The 19544-nt window shown below is 44.8% G+C and overlaps 2 protein-coding genes across 5 annotated transcripts in view; one reads left to right on the top strand and one right to left on the bottom strand.

The window, feature by feature from the left end:
- TSTD2 (thiosulfate sulfurtransferase like domain containing 2) overlaps positions 1-14787 on the top strand; it is a 33148-nt gene extending 18361 nt beyond the window's left edge. For all 4 annotated transcript variants that reach the window (XM_054502177.2, XM_054502176.2, XM_063649747.1 and 1 more), the window contains 6 exons: positions 3314-3439; positions 4554-4659; positions 8762-8880; positions 9377-9535; positions 10065-10203; positions 12147-14787. In XM_054502177.2, coding sequence (XP_054358152.1) covers positions 3314-3439; positions 4554-4659; positions 8762-8880; positions 9377-9535; positions 10065-10203; positions 12147-12445 — 948 coding nt within the window. In that variant the 3' untranslated portion in view covers positions 12446-14787. The remainder of the gene's footprint in view (positions 1-3313; positions 3440-4553; positions 4660-8761; positions 8881-9376; positions 9536-10064; positions 10204-12146) is intronic.
- TMOD1 (tropomodulin 1) overlaps positions 13670-19544 on the bottom strand; it is a 93976-nt gene continuing 88101 nt past the window's right edge. Inside the window, exon 10 of the mRNA XM_054502180.2 lies at positions 13670-15265. Within this exon, the coding sequence (XP_054358155.1) occupies positions 15201-15265 (65 nt within the window). The 3' untranslated portion in view covers positions 13670-15200. The remainder of the gene's footprint in view (positions 15266-19544) is intronic.

Genomic DNA, 19544 nt, shown 5'->3' with positions numbered 1-19544 from the left:
GCTGTAGTCAGAAACCATTTTGGAGTGGGTTTTCTGATTCTTACACTGATTGGGCTCTATTTTTCTATGTAGTCCACTATAAGTTGGTAGTGGGGACAGTAGCCTGTGTAGCAGAGATGTCATAGGCTTCCTGCTTCCCTCTCCCGTGCCCAGAACTGGCTTCACTAGACTGCAGCACTGTTTCTCAAGGAGTCTGGATGTGACCTGGAATCTTTGTCATGGAACTCTGGAAAACATTTTACAGTACTATACATAGAGGTGTGATTCCAAGCTTCTTAATTTTCTAGAACCTGCTAGGATCATTTACCAGCTCAGGGTATTGACATTTGCTGTTTCCTTCCTCTCTAGAGTGCTCTTCCCTGCACCTTCACATGGCGCATACCCCACTTCAGATCTCGGCTCACATACTGTCTCCTTAGAGCTCCAATCTGAAGTAGTCCTCTCCAGATCTCGTCACGTTCTATCCCTTTCTGCTTTTCAGAGAATTTATTACTATCTGAAAGTATAATCTTCATTTATAAGCTTCATGAGGACAGGAATTTTGGTCTTAATTGATGTATTCTCAGTGCTGGAACAGAGCTTAGCATGTAGTAGACCCTCAGTAGATATTTGGAGAATATAGAATGAAGGAATGAATGCATGTTCATGACAAAACCAGAAGTGCATGTATAAACATGGAAGGTTGTGTATACCAAAATGTTAGTAAGGATTATCTAGGCATGTAGGGTTATCGATGGTTTTTATTTTCCTAAAATATTCTCTGATTACATTACACACATGTATATGTTTATGTCTTTTATGTTCTTTCAAAGTTTAAAATTATATACCACTTCCAATGAGTTGGCATTGGCTTGTGCCATGAATCTTGTTTTATATCCATACCCTAAAGAGTTGATCAAGTAGGGCTGGGTGCGATGTAATCCCAGCACTTTGGGAGGCCGAGGCAGGCAGGTCACGAGGTCAGGAGATTGAGACCATCCTGGCTAACACGGTGAAACCCCGTCTCTACTAAAAATACAAAAAATTAGCTGGGCGTGGTGGCGGGCACCGGTAGTCCCAGCTACTTGGGAGGCTGAGGCAGGAGAATGGTGTGAACCCGGGAGGCGGAGCTTGCAGTGAGCCGAGATTGCGCCACTGCACTGCAGTCTGGGCGACACAGCGAGACTCTGTCTCAAAAAAAAAAAATTGATCAAGTGAGGCATCAACTGATGTGTCTTCTCTGGACCCTAAAAAAGGACAGCCATTAAAAATTTTCAAATTATGAAGTACTGGTATATATCAGTGTTATATGACTAGAACAATATAGGACCTTGAATTAAATCATCTCTTTTTCCAGACAGTGCCATGATGCCACATGTGCTGCCCTTGCTAGCACTTTTCTTTAGAGAGCTCAGTTCCCTTTAAAGATGATCCATCTTTAAACTCATCCACAGGATTTTGTAGTACGAAAACAACCAACTCTGCAGGGCCCCCAGAACATTGCCTCTTAAGGCTGGGGCTTTACCCCAGGCTCTAATGTCCGCTAACCAGGGGAGCATTTCAAAGAGAATATGGGACTTGAGATGGCAAAGAGCTCCAGATATGGATGCACATTCATTTATTCAACAAATCGTATTGAGTGCCTACTATGTGGCAGGCACTGTTCTAGGGGATATGCTGGTGAGCAAAGCAGACACACACCCATGTGGAACGTGTATTCCGGTGGATGGGTTTGCAGTGGTGGGCTGTCCTCCAAACACCATGCAGGGATACATGCTCATGTATACCCTCTGCCCTCAGAAGTGCTCTGTGCTTTAGGATTTTGATAGTATCTCCTCAGCAGTTCTTTTCATTTCTGGTGCTCTTTAGTTCCCTTTTTATTCATATAAAGAAATTAAGATTCAGAAAAGTCAATTAACTTTCTCACAGCTACATGCAAGTGAGTCGCAGAGCTTAATCTTGAGCCTAGATCTGCTGACCTCTGTGGAGGACTCTGTTAAGCTACCTGGATTTAGATTAAGCTCAGAATTCACTTCTTTGGCTGTCGGACTGTTGTAGCTCCATAGCAAATGGGGCTTTCCAGGAGTTTTATTCACATTCTCTTGTTCAGCATGCATGAAACAGAATACCTCATCTGAACTGTAGGCTATGCCATTTTAGAAAAATACAGGTATCCAGCTGGGCACGGCGGCTTGTGCCTGTAATCCCAGCACTTTGGGAGGCCAAGGCGGGTAGATCACTTGAGGCCAGGAGTTGGAGACCAGCCTGGCCAACATGGCGAAACCTCCTCTCTACTAAAAATACAAAAATTAGCGGGGCTTGGTGGCGCATGCCTGTAATCCCAGCTACTCAGGAGGCTGAGGTAGGAGAATCGCTTGAACCCAGGAGGTGGAGGCTGCAGTGAGCCGAGATTGTGCTACTGCACTCCAGCCTGGGCAACAGAGCAAGACTGTGTCTTAAAAAACAAACAGGTATCCATCTCACACCAGTCAGAATGGCTGTTATTAAAAAGTCAAAAAATAACAGATGCTGGTGAGGTTGTAGAGAAAAAGGAATACTTATACACTATAGGTGGGAGTATAAGTTAGCTCAACCATTGTGGAAGACAGTGTGGTAGTTCCTGAAAGACCTAAAGACAGAACTATCATTCGACCCAGCAATCCCGTTACTGGGTATGTACCCAAAAGAATATAAATTGTTCTCTTATAAAGACACATGTATGCATATGTTCATTGCAGCACTGTTCACAGTAGCAAAGACACGGAATCAACCTAATGCCCATCAGTGATAAACTGGATAAAGAAAATGTGGGAATACTATGCAGCTATAAAAAAGAACAAGATCATGTCCTTTGCAGGGACTTGGGTGGAGCTGGGAGCCATTATCCTTAGCAAACTAACGCAGGAAGAGAAAACCAAATACTACATATTTTCACTTATAAGTGGGAGCTAAATGATGAGAACACATGGACACATGAGGGGAACAACAGACACTGGGGCCTTTTGGAGGGTGGAGGGTGGAAGGAGGGAGAGGATCAGGAAGCATAACTAAGGGGTACTAAGCTTAATACCTGGGTGGTGAAATAATCTGCACAATAAACCCCCATGACACAGTTTTACCTGCAGAGCAAACCTGCACTTGTATCCCTGGACTTAAAAGTTTAAAATAAAAAAGAAAAACACAGATATCTTTGTCCAGTAACACTTTGGTGTCCTCAGCAGCGTCTCTGCTTTTCCTGTTAAACTCATTGACACACATGAGCCTATTGTTCTTCCCTGGAAAGATAACCAAGCTAAGAACAGTCTGTTCTCTTTCTCACCGTCTTGTGTCTCAGATTCGAATTGCTGCAGAAGGAATCAATGGGACAGTTGGTGGAAGCAAATTGGCTACCAGACTCTATGTGGAAGTCATGCTTTCCTTCCCATTGTTTAAGGATGACCTGTGTAAAGATGACTTTAAGGTAAGAGAAAATGAAAATTAAATGGATCTAGAGCCATCTGCTTCTGCCTCTGTGCATGTTATTGAAGAGGAGTTCAAAGTAGAGAAATAAGCAGTGCCAAGTAAGTACCCTCTCCCCTTTATTTTTTGGGGCTTGAGGAGTTTTTTGTTTGGTTTTTTGACAGGATCTTGCTCTGTCACCCAGGCTGGAGTGCAGTGGCGTGATCATGGCTCACTGCAGCCTCAACCTCCCTGGGCTCAGGTGATCCTCCCAGGTAGCTAGGACCATAGGCATGCACCACCATGTCTGGCTAATTTTTTTGTAGAGACGGGGTCTCACTATGTTGCCCAGGCTGGTCTCGAACTCTTGGGTTCAAGCAGTCCTCCCACGTCACCCTCCCATAGTGCTGAGATATGAGATACCGCACCTGCCCCCTTTCCCCTTTAAATGTGCTTTTCTCTTTAGGTTACGAGACAGTGCAATAGAAGGAGTGTGCTCGTCCCCCTTCTTCCACTGAGTCACCATAGGATTTTGGACCAGCTAGTGCTCTAGACCTCAGTATCCCTTCTTATAAAATAAGGATGTTACAGCTCATGCAATCTGGGACTCCAAATCTTGGACATATTAGCTCACTTGAGAGACCACCAGCCTGGTCAGCAGATCACTGTGTTTTTAGTAAATCTGGAATTGTAAGATTAACACTTCATACCACATGGGGGAATAAAGTTGGTGCTCTCACAGGTGGGATGCTTTGTTTGAGTGACTTTATACCTTGTCATAATAAGTGATAAGGTGATGGGAAATGCCTTGCTAGCGTTCATGCTGGCAGTGATAGGAAAAGAATGAAAACTGGGTATAGTCACATGTTAGAATTGCTCAGCGGTGTTGCAGTTTTATAATTAAATGCTTACACCTAAAGAAACACCTTTTCAGCTTAACATTCCTGCACATGGCAGGTATGCAATAAATATTTATCAGTGTTGAATTATCTGGAACATTCTGGGCCCTAACTAGTTTTTTTTAAGACTTCAGCTATTGTTATTACAAAACAGACCATCATTCTTATATTGGCACTTGTCTTATACCTGGAGATGGGACAGCAAGACTGTATTCTGTTTTGTTTCTCATTGGCTAGACCAGCAAAGGAGGAGCTCACTGTTTTCCAGAATTGCGTGTTGGTGTATTTGAAGAAATCGTGCCCATGGGGATCAGCCCCAAAAAGATCTCCTACAAGAAGCCTGGTATGCTTGCTTTTAGAAGATTGTGCTTTAATTCACAGGGACAAAACTTAATAGACAAATAAGAAAGCTAGGCACTGTGATCAGCAGCAGTCATGAGTCCTCTCTAAAGCAGCTGTTGGGTGGCTAACACTTGGCTGCATCCAGTGCTTATACTGTTTCTCTGTGGTGCTGTGGGGTTGAAGACTCACCTCTTAGAGTGACCTATCTTATTCTTCTTGGTGATGGTTTATCAAGTAGTTGTTTTCTCTTTCCAAAGACAGCAAGCAGTCTGGGAAGAGTGTAATTATTACTAGTAAACAGTTCATCAGCAGAATAGAGCACACAGGCCTTTTGTTACAGGAAGCAAGTTGCTTACAACACCACAGCAGTTTTCACTGTGCTCTAGAATGTTTTTTCCCCATCTTCTCCATGGGAAATGGTTGAAAGACATTTGTTTGGCAGGTTTTTTGGGGTTTTATTGTAGTTTTTACTATGAAAAGTTTTAAACATTAAAAAAGTAGAGAAAATAATATAGTGAAGTTCTATGTACCTATCATGCAGCTTTAGCAGTTAACTGATTAATGGCCAGCTCTCACCTATACCCCATCCCTTCTCCCATCTTGGATTATTTTGAAGGCAACCCCAATGTCAGGCCATTTCATTTGTAAATATTTTTAGTAGATATGTCTAAAAGATAAAAATTTGTTTTAAAAGATGCAAAACGGTATCACATCTTAAAACATTTTAACTGATTCCTTAATAAATTATCAAACATCTAGTTGGTTTAGTCACTCAATTCCCGGTTGTCTCATACTTTTTAAGTTTCATTTCTATTAGGATTTAAACAAGGTTCATTCATTGTGATTCATCAGTATGTCTCTTTAAGTGTCTTTCAACCTATAGATTTGTTTCCATCTTTTTTTTCCCTTCTTGCAGTTTATTTTTGAAGGAACTGGGTCATTTGACCTTTAGAGTTTCCCATAATCTGGACAATACTAATTGTATTCCCAAGATATATTTCTCTGTCCTCTTTATTTCCTATAAGTTGATCATTAGATTTAGAGTAGTGCTAATAGAAGTATAATGTGAGCTACGCAATTTTACATTTTGTAGTAGCCATGTCTTTAAAAGTAAAAAATAGATGAGATTAATTTACATAATACGGTTTTCTTAATGCAATATATCAAAAATATTATTTCAACATGTAATCAATATAAAAAATCATTAGTTTACTTTTTTTCGTGCTAAGTCCTTGAGATCCAGTATGTATGTCACCCCTATTATAGTACAAGTGCTTGTCAGCCACATGTGGCTAGTAGCTACTGTATTAACAACTCAGGACTAGAGACTTGATCAGATTCCGATTTGATTTCTTTTTCTCCCGCCACCAAGACTACATAAGCACTATTGTCTTCTTTGATCAGGAAGCACAAAGGTCTGGTTGACTCCATGGTGTTCATTTTTAAGTATGTAAAGATTTGAAAGAAGTCTAAGAGTGAAGCCAGGGGGAAATGGGATTAGGATACAGGCATCTGGAAAAGAGACTCATGCATGGGGAGATGAGGGCCAGAAAGAGCTGTTGTCTGCTTACTGTTCCCATCTTAGCAGGAGGCAGTGTGACTACAAACAGCTTTTCCTGGGCACTGCAGGACATTGCAGGCAGAGAGCGGGCTCTAGGCAGTGCTGTCTTGTTTTCACTTGAAGGAAATTTAAAGGGACCTCTTTTTCTTTTTTTGAGACAGTCTTGCTCTGTTGCCCGGGCTGGAGTGCAGTGGCGTGATTTCAGCTCACTGTAACCTTTTCCCCTGGGGTTCAAGCGATTCTCCTGCCTCAGCTTCCCAAGTTGCTGGGATTACAAGTGTGCGCCACCACACCCGGCTAATTTTTGTATTTTTAGTAGAGATGGGGTTTCGCCACACTGGCCATGTTGGTCTCAAACTCCTGACCTCAAGTGATCTGCCCACCTCAGCCTCACAAAGTACTGGGATTATAGGCATCAGCCACCGCACCTGGTAAAGGGACCTCTTTTAAACACATCCATGCTGGTCACTATCCAAACAATCGTTCTCAGGGCCAGTAGAGCAACTGCAATCATAGCAGCAGCAGGGAACAGGTTTGGTTTCCTGTGGCTCCCTGCAGGTAGAAGTCTTAGCACATTTCCATGCTTTTCGTCCCATGTTTGTTTGTTTGTTTGAGATGGAGTCTCACTCTTTTGCCCAGGCTGGGGTGCAGTGGCGCAATCTCAGCTCACTGCAACCTCTGCCTCCTGGGTTCAAGAGATTCTCCTGCCTCAGCCTCCCGAGTAGCTGGGACTACAGGCATGCACCACCACGCCCAGCTAATTTTTTTTGTATTTTTAGTAGACGGGGTTTCACCATGTTGGCCAGTTTGATCTGCAACTCCTGACCTCAAGTGATTCGCCTGCCTCAGCTTCCCAAAGTGCTGGGATTATAGGCGAGAGCCACCTCGCCCACGCCTGGCCTTTTTTTGAGACAGTGTCTCACTCTGTCGCCCAGGCTGGAATGCTCACTACAACCCCTGCCTCCCAGTTTTGTGTAGTTCTCCTGCCTCAGCCTACTGAGTAGCTGGGAACTAAAGGAATGTGCCACCACACCTGGCTAATTTTTGTATTTTTAGTAGAGACGGGGTTTCACCATGTTAGCCAGGCTGGTCTTGAACTCCTGACCTCAGGTGATCTGCCTGCCTCAGCCTCCAAAGCATTAGGATTACAGGTGTGAGCCACCATGCCTGGCCTGCGTCCCATGTTTGAATCTCCCTTTTCACCCCACTCTTTGTATCCATGTAATTGTGTGACAGTACCTTATATAGAATCTGGTCTTACTACATTCTCTTTACAACTGTAAGGCAGGCAGGTAGCAATCCAGATTCCTTGGCCTGGCTCTGGGCCCTTATCTCTCCTTGGTGTGGAGTAGTTTCATTGGTTGTTGGGGTTCCTCTCTGAGGGGAATGAGGCTCCTTTGGTGCTGTAAAGCTTTATCATGAGTGGTGGGTAACTGAGTCACCAGAGCCCCTGCCCATGAGGCATGGCTACCTCATAATGCAGATTCACCAAAATTTCCTCACAATCTACTGAGATTTCTGGACCCTCAAAGATAGGGGAATATTTCTATCCTAGAGAGTTACAAGGCAAAGAGCCCCAGGAGACTGAGGTTCTCTCCTATTAGTCCCTTTGTATATATATTTTTTGAGACAGGGTCTTGCTCTATTGCCCAGGCTGGAGTACAGTGGTGTGATCATAGCTCACTGAGGCCTTGATCTCTTGGGCTCAAGGGGTCCTCCTGCGTCAGCCTCCAAAGTAGCTGAGACTATAGGCACACACTACCATGGCCAGCTAATTTTTTAAATTTTTTTGTAGAGACAGAGTCTCGCTATGTTCCCCAGGCTTCCCCTTGTATTTTAATACTTACCCATCTTCTAGCTTTCCTGTCTTTGTCTCTCCTTTACTTTCTTTCTCATATGTCATTTTTGTTGTCCCCCCCTTGCCCTTTTCTCTTTTACTCATGCACACACACTTAGACACATTCTTCTTGCCCCTTTGCATTAAAAATGTATCTATTCCAACTTTATTCCATAACTTTTTGCTCACACCTGCCTGTGGGTTCTTAGCCTTCAACGTGGGTTTGACCTTAATATAGAACAGTTTACAAAGCCTGTAGTCAGCCACATACTTGCCCAGCTCCTCCATGTACAGTGACAATAGAGCAGTGGCCATTTCCTGACCTACTAGTGACCATACAATGGACCAGCAAATTCACATGGCAGTTTAGATCCCAGTTGCCTGGTTTTTATCACCAGGGTTAGGCCAAGTATGAGGATGCAAAATTCTTTGACTAGTTATTTCTAAACTACCAGGTCTCCATTGCCCTCATTTTAGGAGGAGGGAGATTGAGGATACCTGGAATTACTGGAATTACTAAGTTATTTCATCATGATCATCAAGTAGTGTTCTTTTCAGACAGTTGTAATTATGAAGGGAAGAGGTTTGGGTGGAAAGAAACAAAGAAACATGTAAGTCAGGCTGGGTGAGTCGTGACTGGGTTTTGGTTTTTTTGTGGTTTTTTTTTGCCTTTGTTTTAATATAATTTTTTTGGTTTGGTTTTAGGAATCCATTTATCCCCAGGTGAATTTCATAAAGAAGTAGAAAAGTTTTTATCTCAGGCAAATCAAGAACAAAGTGATACTATCCTTCTTGACTGCAGAAACTTCTATGAAAGCAAAATAGTAAGTAAAAGCCAGAATTGAGTTCTCTGAATTGGTAGATCTCCCCATTCCCACAGTGTGGTATATTTCCCAAGGGGACCTTGTGTGTGCCCACCTGTGGCCACATGGATCTCCTCCCAGTACTGGCAGCTTCAGAGAAAACCCAAGTCCTAAAACTCAGAATCTGGTGAGAGAGTCTAAGAAAATATGAATTAAAGACATCTAGGCACACAATATACTTTGTGACTCCCCATGAGCCTGCCTTTGACATGTATCAAGGATCTTGCAAAGTTGCCTTTGGGCAGCCTCTCCAGTTCCCCTGAGGACCCTGGGAAGGTGACCCACAGCCCACAGCCTCGGTTTTGAGATCTTGACATTGAAAGGTCAGAGTAGGGATGAGATTAGCAACTGGCAGGGGCTTCTTTGCTAAGTAGGGTTTGTTGGGTACAAAAAGAACCTTTGTTCCTACCAGGTATGTTTTTCTGATAATTTTCCTTTTGTTGCTCCTATGTTACAGGGACGATTCCAAGGCTGCTTAGCCCCAGACATCAGGAAATTCAGTTACTTCCCTAGCTACGTTGACAAAAATCTAGAACTTTTCAGAGAGAAGAGAGTGCTGATGTACTGCACCGGGGGCATCCGCTGTGAGCGGGGTTCAGCCTACCTCAAAGCCAAGGTGAGCCACCACCCCCAGGCAGCCAAAGCATGTCTTCACCCCTCATATGGCTCCAGCATGGAGTTCGTAAGTACAAAATCTGAGAGTCTTTAATCTCAAGATACGAAAAACATTTAAGTCTTAGAGACTCATCAGATGTAAAAGGGAGAGATTAGTTAACATCTCCCTTTTCCTGATCCTTTTGCTTGATCCTGAGAAGAGCAAATTCAGTAACATTACATGTCCCAACAGGTGTCTTCCTATATTTAGGGGGCAGCAAAAATAGTTGGGCTTCCCAGGATCTAGAGGGTGAAGGCCCTGCCTGCTGTCATCACCCATCCCCCTAGGAGGCAAGATCTGGCCAGTTGGTGCCTTGACCCCTTGGTCAGCAATTCCTCAGTGTCCCGCAGTGGGAGCCAGGAGCCCCTGACTGATAGCAGCGGCCATGAGTCCTCCACGTCAGCACTCCTCACCATGCGCCGCTCTTCCGTGAGCATCTTAACAGGTCTCTGCTGGCTCTTCAGATTTCCTGTTGTTTTTCCACACCTAGGGAGTGTGCAAGGAGGTGTTCCAGCTCAAGGGTGGCATCCACAAGTACCTGGAAGAGTTTCCTGATGGCTTTTACAAAGGGAAGTTGTTTGTTTTTGATGAACGCTATGCTCTGTCCTACAACAGTGATGTGGTGTCAGGTAGGTCAGCACGGGCTCTGAGCCCAAACTGAAATGAAGCACATTGTCAGTTCACCATTCTAGAAAAATGACAGGGAAGACAGGCCAGTGCTCATTACTGAGCACTGAATAAGCAGGGAAAATAAGTACATTGTGCCACCATTTTCCCAGCTATGGAGCTGAGAGAACCCTAGTCCAGGAGTCAGGAGGCCTGGGTTGGGATCCTGGCCTCACCATTGCTAGCTGGACAAGCCCATTAACATGGGGATCATCTCACCTGCCCTGCCTGCCTGTCTGCCTGCCAAGAGCTGTACTACTGGGCTAATTCAGGGCTCTTCACCTGGAATTGGTACATAGATTTTAGGGATTCTGTGAATTTGGATGGAAAAATAATTGTATCTTTGTTTTCAATAACACCTCACTAAAATGAAGCATTTCCTTTAGTTAGGAACGTAGGCAACAAAGTACCAGTTGTATTAATGTACCTGTGACTTTGTCTTCAGTAGGATTCACAATACTTTCATATCATGTTCCAGTTGCCTCAGATATCTCAAAATAGTATTTATACTCATCACTGCTTCAAAATGAAAATAGTTATTAGGCCCACCACTAAGAGTTGATACATAATGTGTTAATAAATGGCACGTCTTATTATATATTACAGATTTTGAAAAAGACTGATATTTTGTATTTCTGTATAGTTGGTTTCCTTTGTAATCTTACATATTTTATGCGTTTAAAAATATTTTTCTAGGTCAGGCACAGAGGCTCATGCCTGTAATCCCATCACTTTTGGAGGCCAAGGTAGGAGGATCGCTTGAGCCCTGGAGTTTGAGACCAGCCTGGGCAACATAGCTCACTATGTCTCTACAAAAACTTTTTTAAATTAGCTGAGCACGATGGTGTGTACCAGATACTCAGGAGGCTGAGGCAGGAGGATTGCTTGAGCCCGGGAGGTTGAGGTTGCAGTGAGTTTAAATTACACCACTGTACTCCAGCCTGGGTGACACAGCAAGACCCTGTCTCAAAAAAGTTTTTCTAGGCCAGGATCTGTAGTCTTCACCAGACTACCAAGTAAATCCATAGTACACATGATTTTAGGAACTCCTAGCTCTCTGTGGACCCAGGTGGCATGCATATTTGAGTAAGATTTGCGTTTGATTGTCCTCTCCTACTTTCTTGGTCTTATTTTCATTTTAATGGTTTTGAGTTGTCTCTTATTGATCACTACTTCGATCTGTTTTGGAGCTAGATGGAGTATAAATTCTAAACAAGTAGAGTAGATTTGATTTTACAGAGGTTATATTGGCTGGACTCGATGGGTACTTGCGTGTGAGTATGAAGGAGAGAAGGCTCAGAGGTAGCTTAGATAAGCAAGGTAAGGAAAAGTGAGGAAGAATGATGTTATCAATGGTAACAGGAGGTCATCAGGGAAAAACAGGTGAAGAAGATGGTGTGAGTTTTAGGAATCAGATGGTCAAGTGTCCTAGCAACAGCAGGAGAGACGCAGGCCTCGGGGAGAGGGGTGTGGACTGCACATGTTCACTGTAGGTGGGTTATCGCCTGTATTTAGGTGTGTTGTCCCCACTGGAAAAGGGAACAATCAAAGAGGAAAAGACCACTTAACAAGGGGGTTGGGAGGTAGTTGGCCAGCTTTGGAATAGCTGGTGAGAGAGAGAAACTTTCATTACCATCTAGTTACCACCTGTTCTCTAGATGGGAAAAAGAAAAAAAAGTCAGTAAATACTGGAAGCAGACAGTTCCCAGAAGTCACCCCCACAAAAAAATAAGCTGGGTGGTGGGGGTGGTGGTTAGTTGTTGCTAGAAGACAGAAGACTTACTATTTGGGAACCTTCCCCGGGTTCCACAGGATCTACGAGACTCTAGTCAGCAAAGGGAGCAATGCCTGTCCACGTGTGTGTGAATGCATGCGTTTATAATGATGGCTTTTCCTTCCTCCCCAGAGTGTTCATACTGTGGAGCCCGCTGGGACCAGTATAAACTCTGCTCTACTCCCCAGTGCCACCAGCTCGTTTTGACCTGCCCTGCCTGTCAAGGACAAGGATTCACAGCCTGTTGTGTCACATGTCAAGACAAGGGGAGCAGGAAAGTTTCAGGCCCTATGCAAGACAGCTTTAAAGAGGAATGTGAATGCACAGCCCGACGGCCACGCATACCTAGGGAACTCTTGCAGCATGTGCGACAGCCTGTGAGCCCAGAGCCAGGGCCTGATGCTGAGGAGGATGGGCCAGTGCTTGTGTGAGCAGCACCTTTGGCATTTTCCCAGGCCCTTGGTAAAAGTAGGTTTGGGGTGACTATACAGAGAAAGCATGGCAAGGCTGCAGAAACAGAGAAATCGGGAACTTCAGTTCTGGCCACTGCCACCATGGCAGCCATCTACACTTCACAGCAGGAGGGGAGGAGTCGCGTTGTCTACCACTTACCTGAGACATTCTGATTTGGATGATGCTAGGGCACAGAAAAAAGGTGACCTGCGTGGGATCCCAAAGCTGCTGAGGGATCGAGCCTGAGCCTGGTGGCCACAGCATATGCCCTTTCTGTGCCATGCAGCTGGGGCTGTTAGTAGTCATTGCCCTTGTCAGGAGACCTTCTACCCTGGTGGCAAACATGTGAAAGCTGTGGCCCTGGGAGTGGCCTCCTAAAACAAGCCACTTAGGTCTTCTGCCATCTACCCTTAACCTCTGTCTCTCGCCTGAGGGGAATCTGCAAGCTGTGCATTGGGCTTACCTCCTGCTTTTGTAGAAATAACCATCCTTTGGTATACATGGAGGATAGTTCCAGAACACCTGAGTATACAAAAACCCATGCATACTCAAGTCCCACAGTGGGCCCTACAGAACCCATGTATGTGATAAATCAGCCCTCCATGTACGCAGGCTTCGCCCCCTGCCAGTACTGTATTTTCAACCTGTATGGTTGAAAAAAATCCATATATAAGTGCAGCCATGCAGTTCAAACCCATATTGTTCAAGGGTCAACTGTATAGTTTATTGGAACAGCCACACCCATTCCTTTACACATGATCTGTGGCAGAATTGAATAGTTTCAACAGACACTGTGTGGCCTGCAAAATCGGAAATATTTACTGTCTGGCCTTTTACAGAAAAGTTTGCCAGCCCCTGGTCTAGACCAGCAACTCATCTGATTGATTGATAGAGGCAGAGGTGGCCTTAAAGATGTGGCCTTCTTCATTTTCTGTTGGTTTGGTTTCGTTTCTATGAGAGATTTCCTCTAATAGCTCTGCTTTCCCCAGCACTTACTCTCTGAGCTTTTAAATGTTCTCTCTGGGAGCTTCATATAAGCTCGGTGACATTTGAGCCACAGTTTTTAGATCAGCACCTGGAATACATGACACATTCTTACTGAGGTCATCCAGCACTGCCATGGTGGCTGCCCAGTCTTCTGGCCAGTGTGCCAGGTACATGTCCCTGTCACACAGGTTCCAAGAAACACATACGCAGCCATACATAAACCAACAGATTTAATATTATATTGCAGTTTTCAGCGATGCAGAATGCAGCTGCAATTGTGTTTTAAGGAGAAGCCAAGTGGGGATGGTTGTCCCTGCAACATGGTGCCACTCCTGGGCCATGTGCAGCCTCAGTGGACACTCTTCCATAGTGCTGAGGCCCTGGCCCCGCCTCCAGTTACCCTGTACTGCCCACTGCCTTACAGTGCAGTGTGCAGGCCTTCACCTTTTCATCACCAGTCTCTCTGCTCAGTGCTCTGGAGTTCTTGACCTTGTCCTTTATCATGAGATTTGCTGAAATCACTAATGAAAATAACTCCCGAAAGCAACAAACAAAAATATTAGTTTAACTGGCACTGTGGTATATTAAAAGGCACAAGGGCATTGTGGCTTAACACTTTTGCTGGATCCCAAGAGACGCACATGATGTTAAAAAGAGATCTGGCAGCAATACTAATATTACGTTTCAGTGGTTTGGCCAGGATTTCCCAATTCCTTGATATCTGGATTTTCTTCACCATTGTCCTGCATCCTGCAGAGGCTTAATATACAGGCGTAAGGTCAGCAGCAATTTGTCTAATAAGTGATGAGATCAGTAGCTGAAGTCTCTAAGCTGGGCCATTACTAAATACCATAGCCATGTTGATCTGGAAATTTATCCCTCTAGTGTCTTACCTCACATAAGCCATTTGCCCACTGTGCAATATAGAAAGGTGTTTTCAAGTATTTGGCCGTAGATTTTCACCTCCATCGTAAGGTTGGCATTCAATAAGGAAAAAGTTCTAACTCCAGTATTAAATTATACATAAATCCCAAATGTTCTTAACACTCAGGGACATGTTTGTTGCCTGGGATTGGTAATGAAAGGTTGGTTTTTGAAACTTGAAATTTCACCATTGGTTTTTTTCCTGTCATTTCTGCATATCCAGCAAAAGGAATCTCATGTTGATTCCTGGCAGGGTTCGGTGGCTTCAGTCTGTCTGTCTGTCCTGAGGGGAAAATTGTGTTCTGGATCCAGTAATCAATTTGGCAACTTTAATCTTGAGGTTTTTAAAATTCCAAGGAGGGTTAATAAAGAATGATAATCTGTTTTATTTGCTAATAGCTAAGACAAATTTGTAATAGTGTTTTATAATACTTCAAAAGCGTGTGGAAGAGTGTGCCGTTTCTGTGTCACACATTTTAAATGCACTTGAAACACCACACAGCAAGGCCATTGAAACTGGTCTCCTGGGGCTAAGTCGCTGCTGCTGGAACATCATCTTCAGTAAGATCTGCTGGTTTGGGGGCTTCTAGTTTTTAAATAATAACCAGACTCAACTTCTGTGACTAAAGAAAAACTTCACATTAACGATATTTTATAAAATTTTCAACTACAACCACTAGTCAACCTAAAACCTTAGTGCATAAAGAACTGAACCACAAAAGGGTTTCGTGCTGCCGGCATTTTGCCTCTGGTTTCCCCTGCAGAGCACAGGTCATCAATAGAACACGTCCAGTTCAAAGGCATGGTCTCCACCGCCACACACTAAACACCACTCCGGCACTTGGGAATGATGGGCCCAGTCAGGTCCGCAAGCCTCCTCTTCCTCACTGGAAAGGAATGGAGATAAGATATAAGGCACTTTTCCCTGTAGACCAGGGACCAACACTGTTGCTCTGAGAAAGCACTATGAAACCTTGCACTAATTGGTCTGTTAACAGAGTCTGAAGTCTGTTGTTTTGAAAGAACAGTATGTGTGAGTTGTACAACAGCCCTCCAGTCTGTCAGTGTTCATTGATGACGGTCTGTGGTAGTGGAGATTCATTCATAGATACCTGCTAAGTGGCTGACCACACAGTCCCACGTTATAAGTCGGCTATTTTCTTTGCTTACAGAAGCTCCAGTTGAAGATCTTTACTCCGGTTCAGATAAGAGTTAAAAGTTTAGTCAGTCTTCTTAATGAGATTAGGGTCTTAACCAGGTGGAAACATTTCCCCCAGCTATGTCTGGGAGCTCCTGGCCTACCTCCTGCCTATGTAAACGAGAGTTTCCACCCGGAAGATTACCCTGCAGTATCTGTATCCCCTTATGTTTAACCTTGCCATTCTCCCCGGGGGCAAGACAGTTAAGCTCAACACTGTTCAAGTGACAAAGTAGTTAAATGCCATGAAGAGGAAAGCACTAGCCAGGAGGTTGCAGGCTGGAGACGTTAGCTTAGAGGATGATGAGGATGCAGGGAGGGGCAGGAGGGGCTCTGTTTGTTGTAACAAGGGAGAGTGTTTTGAAATTAATTGTAGTGTCTGCAGATAAGACCAAGCAGCAAGCTCTATCAGCCACAAGAGAAAGGTCAAAGAAGTCTGTAGAGCCAGTAGGTGGCAGTCGAGAGGCCTGCTGGTATTGGCAAAGACAGGAAGCTATTGTGGAGGGAAAAAAAGTCCATCTATACTTAGATGTCTTCAGGTTCCCGAGCTGAGGTGGTAGACCTGCAGCCACCAGATCGATGAATACGAGCTGCAACAAAAACCGAATCAGCTTGCGCATGACACTGGCCATACAAAGCAGACCCACAAGGGAGATGGGGCCAGCCCAGTTCCTGAGATGATCAGAATGTCCAACTTCTTGTGGGGTAGATGTGAGGGGACAAAAACCAAAACCCAAAGAGCACAAGAAGTTTGCTCAACGTGACCAAAGAGTTTACATGAACCAGACTTTTAAGCATCTCCATAGTAGCTGTGCAGGCATGCCCACCAGGGCCATCCTCATTGCCTCATCGGAGTCCCTGCAACACTGCTGGAATGTTAGTTACCATTCCCATTTTATGGATGAGGAAAGTATGGCAGAGAGGGTATATTTCTTGCTTAAAGCAATAAAGCTAGTACCAGACAGGACCAAGCCTTTTTTTTTTTTTTTTTTTTTTGTGAGATGGAGTTTCACTCTGTCACACAGTCTGGAGTGCAGTGGTGCGATCTTGGCCCACTGCAACCTCGCCTCCCAGGTTCAAGCAATTCTCCTGCTTCAGCCTCCTGAGTAGCTAGCATTACAGGCGCCCGCTGCCACACCCAGCTAATTTTTGTGTTTTTAGTAGAGATGGGGGTTCACCGTGTTGGCCAGGCTGGTCTCGAACTCCTGACCTCAAGTGATCCCCCCGCCTCAGCCTCTCAAAGTGCTGGGATTACAGGCATAAGCCACCGCACCCAGCTAGAACCAAGACTTTTGACTCATCTTGAGCCTCAGTCCAGTGCCTCCCTCAGTAGACTTGAGCCTTGTTTGGGTAGGGTTTCCATATCCATATCGCATCTGATTCTCACAGAGAGGATTAGCTCTTCCCTGCAGAAGAAAAGAGCCCCGGTCCCTGAGAGCTGGCAGCAGAGCCAGGACTGAAATCCAAGTCCCTGGCCCATGGTTGAGGGAACAGAAAGGACCCCATGGCTTGGTGGGGGGGTTATTTTCCATTACTTGCCCTCATTGTGTCCACTGGGCCGGATCTGTGTGTCTGTGTGCATGGTTCCCCTGGCACTGGCTTGCCTTTTTTTCTTCTTTTTTTTTTTTTTTTGAGACGGAGTCTCGCTCTGTCGCCAGGCTGGAGTGCAGTGGCCCAATCTTGGCTCACTGCAGTCTCCGCCTCCCGAGTTCAAGCAATTCTCCTGCCTCAGCCTCCCGAGTAGCTGGGACTACAGGCATGTGCTGCCACACCCGGCTAATTTTTTGTATTTTTAGTAGAGACAGTGCTTCACCATGTTGGCCAGGATGGTCTTGATCTCCTGACCTCATGATCTGCCTGCCTCGGCCTCCCAAAGTGCTGGGATTACAGGCGTGAGCCACCCCACCCGGCCCCCTGGCACTGGCTTTTTCAGGGACTGGATGGAGAGAAGGGAAAGGCATCCATTTATTCGGGTATTATTTTTTTCCCTTTTTAATGATGAAGGAAGTTGAGACCAAGAGAGGGAAGTAACTTATTCCAAGTTACGAATAAGTCACAAAACTGGGAGTAAAAGCCAGGTCTCCCAATATCCTCCTTCAATTCTGTCTGCTCTTTACTTTCTTTAAAAAACTCTTCATTGCTTATTGCAAGAGCCAGAGACTCCTTTTACTGTGAATGCCAGAAGGGCTCTCCAGTCGTCCGGACCAACCTCCATCTGCTGCTTGAACTCCTCTGCCACTTCTTGCCAAATTTGAACATTTCCATCATGTTTTTGGAAAGCACTTTCTATTCATTTAAATATTCGGCAGCATGTACTGAGTGCTGTGTGCCAAGCACAAGAATCAGAAGTAAAGACACAGTATAACAGGGACCAAGATATACAATGTTTGAGAACTACTGTTTGAGAAATATGAAGTATTAGAGATGCCCTGGCAGCTCTCTGAGGTATGAAAGGCATAAAGAATGAAGTGGTCAGACCTTCCCAGGTGGCAACTAACAGGTCAGCTGAATTTTAAACAATGAAAAGGTAGAGGATGGGAAGGTGGAGGGCATTGGGAGTAACGACCCTCTAAGGGTAAGTTTTCCTTGGTCACTTGGGGGCATTCAGGCTACCTGGAATGGTAGTAACATGGCAAAAGGATGGCTTGTTGGAGATGTCAAGAGACGACCTCCTGATGGGACCATCTCCCTATGTGGAGCACCCAGGCACTGGAGCCACATTGCCAATTCAAATCCCGGTCCAGCCCATGGATTGTGGGTAATGTTAATTACCTACTTCTCTAGACTTCTGTTTCCTTCTTGTAAAGTGTGGATAACAATAGCACCTGTCTCACCTGGTTGTGGGGAGGACTACATGAGCTAGTGAGATGGGAAGTATTCAGAACAGTCTCTAACACACAGTAAGTGCCATGTAAGAGCCAGCTATTATTAAGAGACTTGGGAGTCATTTCAAGGGGCCTGACTGAGAGCAATGGGAGCCAAGTGAGGGTTCTAAGTGGAGGGGTGACAAGGCAAGCTTCGGAAAGAGACTTGGGATGAGTGCCAGGGGTGCCTGCCCTGGAGGAGCTGGGGGCCTGAGGATGTTGGAGGAGATGACTGTGACGAGGGCTCAACATACGCGGCAGGACACTGGGACTGGCAAAGAGATGAATGGCTGGCTGGGGTGGAGGCAGCGTCTAGGAACAGGCCCAGATTTCTGGCTTGGGTGGCTGTGAGGAAAGGAATAGCCTTTTCTTTTTTTACTTTTTTTTTTTTTTTTTTTAGATGGAGTTTTGTTCTTGTTGCCCACGCTGAAGTGCAATGGTGTGGTCTCGGCTCACTGCAACTTCCGCCTCCTGGGTTCAAGCGATTCTCCTGCCTCAGCCTCCCAAGGAGCTGGGATTACAGGTGCCTGCCACCATGCCTGGCTAATTTTTTGTATTTTTAGTAGAGACAGGGTTTCACCATGTTGGCCAGGGTGGTCTCGAACTCCTGACCTCAGGTGATCCGCCTGCCTCGGCCTCCCAAAGTGCTGGGATTACAGGTGTGAGCCATCGTACCTGGCTGCCTTTTCTGAGATAGGTTTGGGGGACTATGATGAAACTGATTTGGGATCCAGCAATCCCACTTCTGGATATTTACCCAAAATATTAAAATCAGTTGAAAAGATGTTTCACTCCATGTTCATTGCAGCATCATTCACAATACCCAAAATAAGGAATCAACCTAAGTGTCTATCAACAAGAATGGATAAAGAAACTGTGGGATATATGCACAATGGAATACGATTCAGCCTTTTCTTTAAAAAAAAAAAAAAAAAGGAAATTTGTTCATTTGCAACCACATGAATGGAATTGGAGAACATTATACTAAGTGAAATAAGCCAGGCACAAAAAGACAAATTATATGTGGAATCTAAAACAATTGACTTCATAGAAGCAGGGAGTAAAACTGTCATTACAGAAGCTGTGGGCGGGGAATGGGGAGAT

The sequence above is a fragment of the Pongo pygmaeus genome, chromosome 13, assembly GCF_028885625.2.
Source record: "Pongo pygmaeus isolate AG05252 chromosome 13, NHGRI_mPonPyg2-v2.0_pri, whole genome shotgun sequence".
In the NCBI taxonomy this organism is placed as follows: domain Eukaryota; kingdom Metazoa; phylum Chordata; class Mammalia; order Primates; family Hominidae; genus Pongo; species Pongo pygmaeus.
The sequence above is the reverse complement of the archived record's forward strand: the minus strand, read 5'-3'. Positions and strand labels throughout refer to the sequence as shown.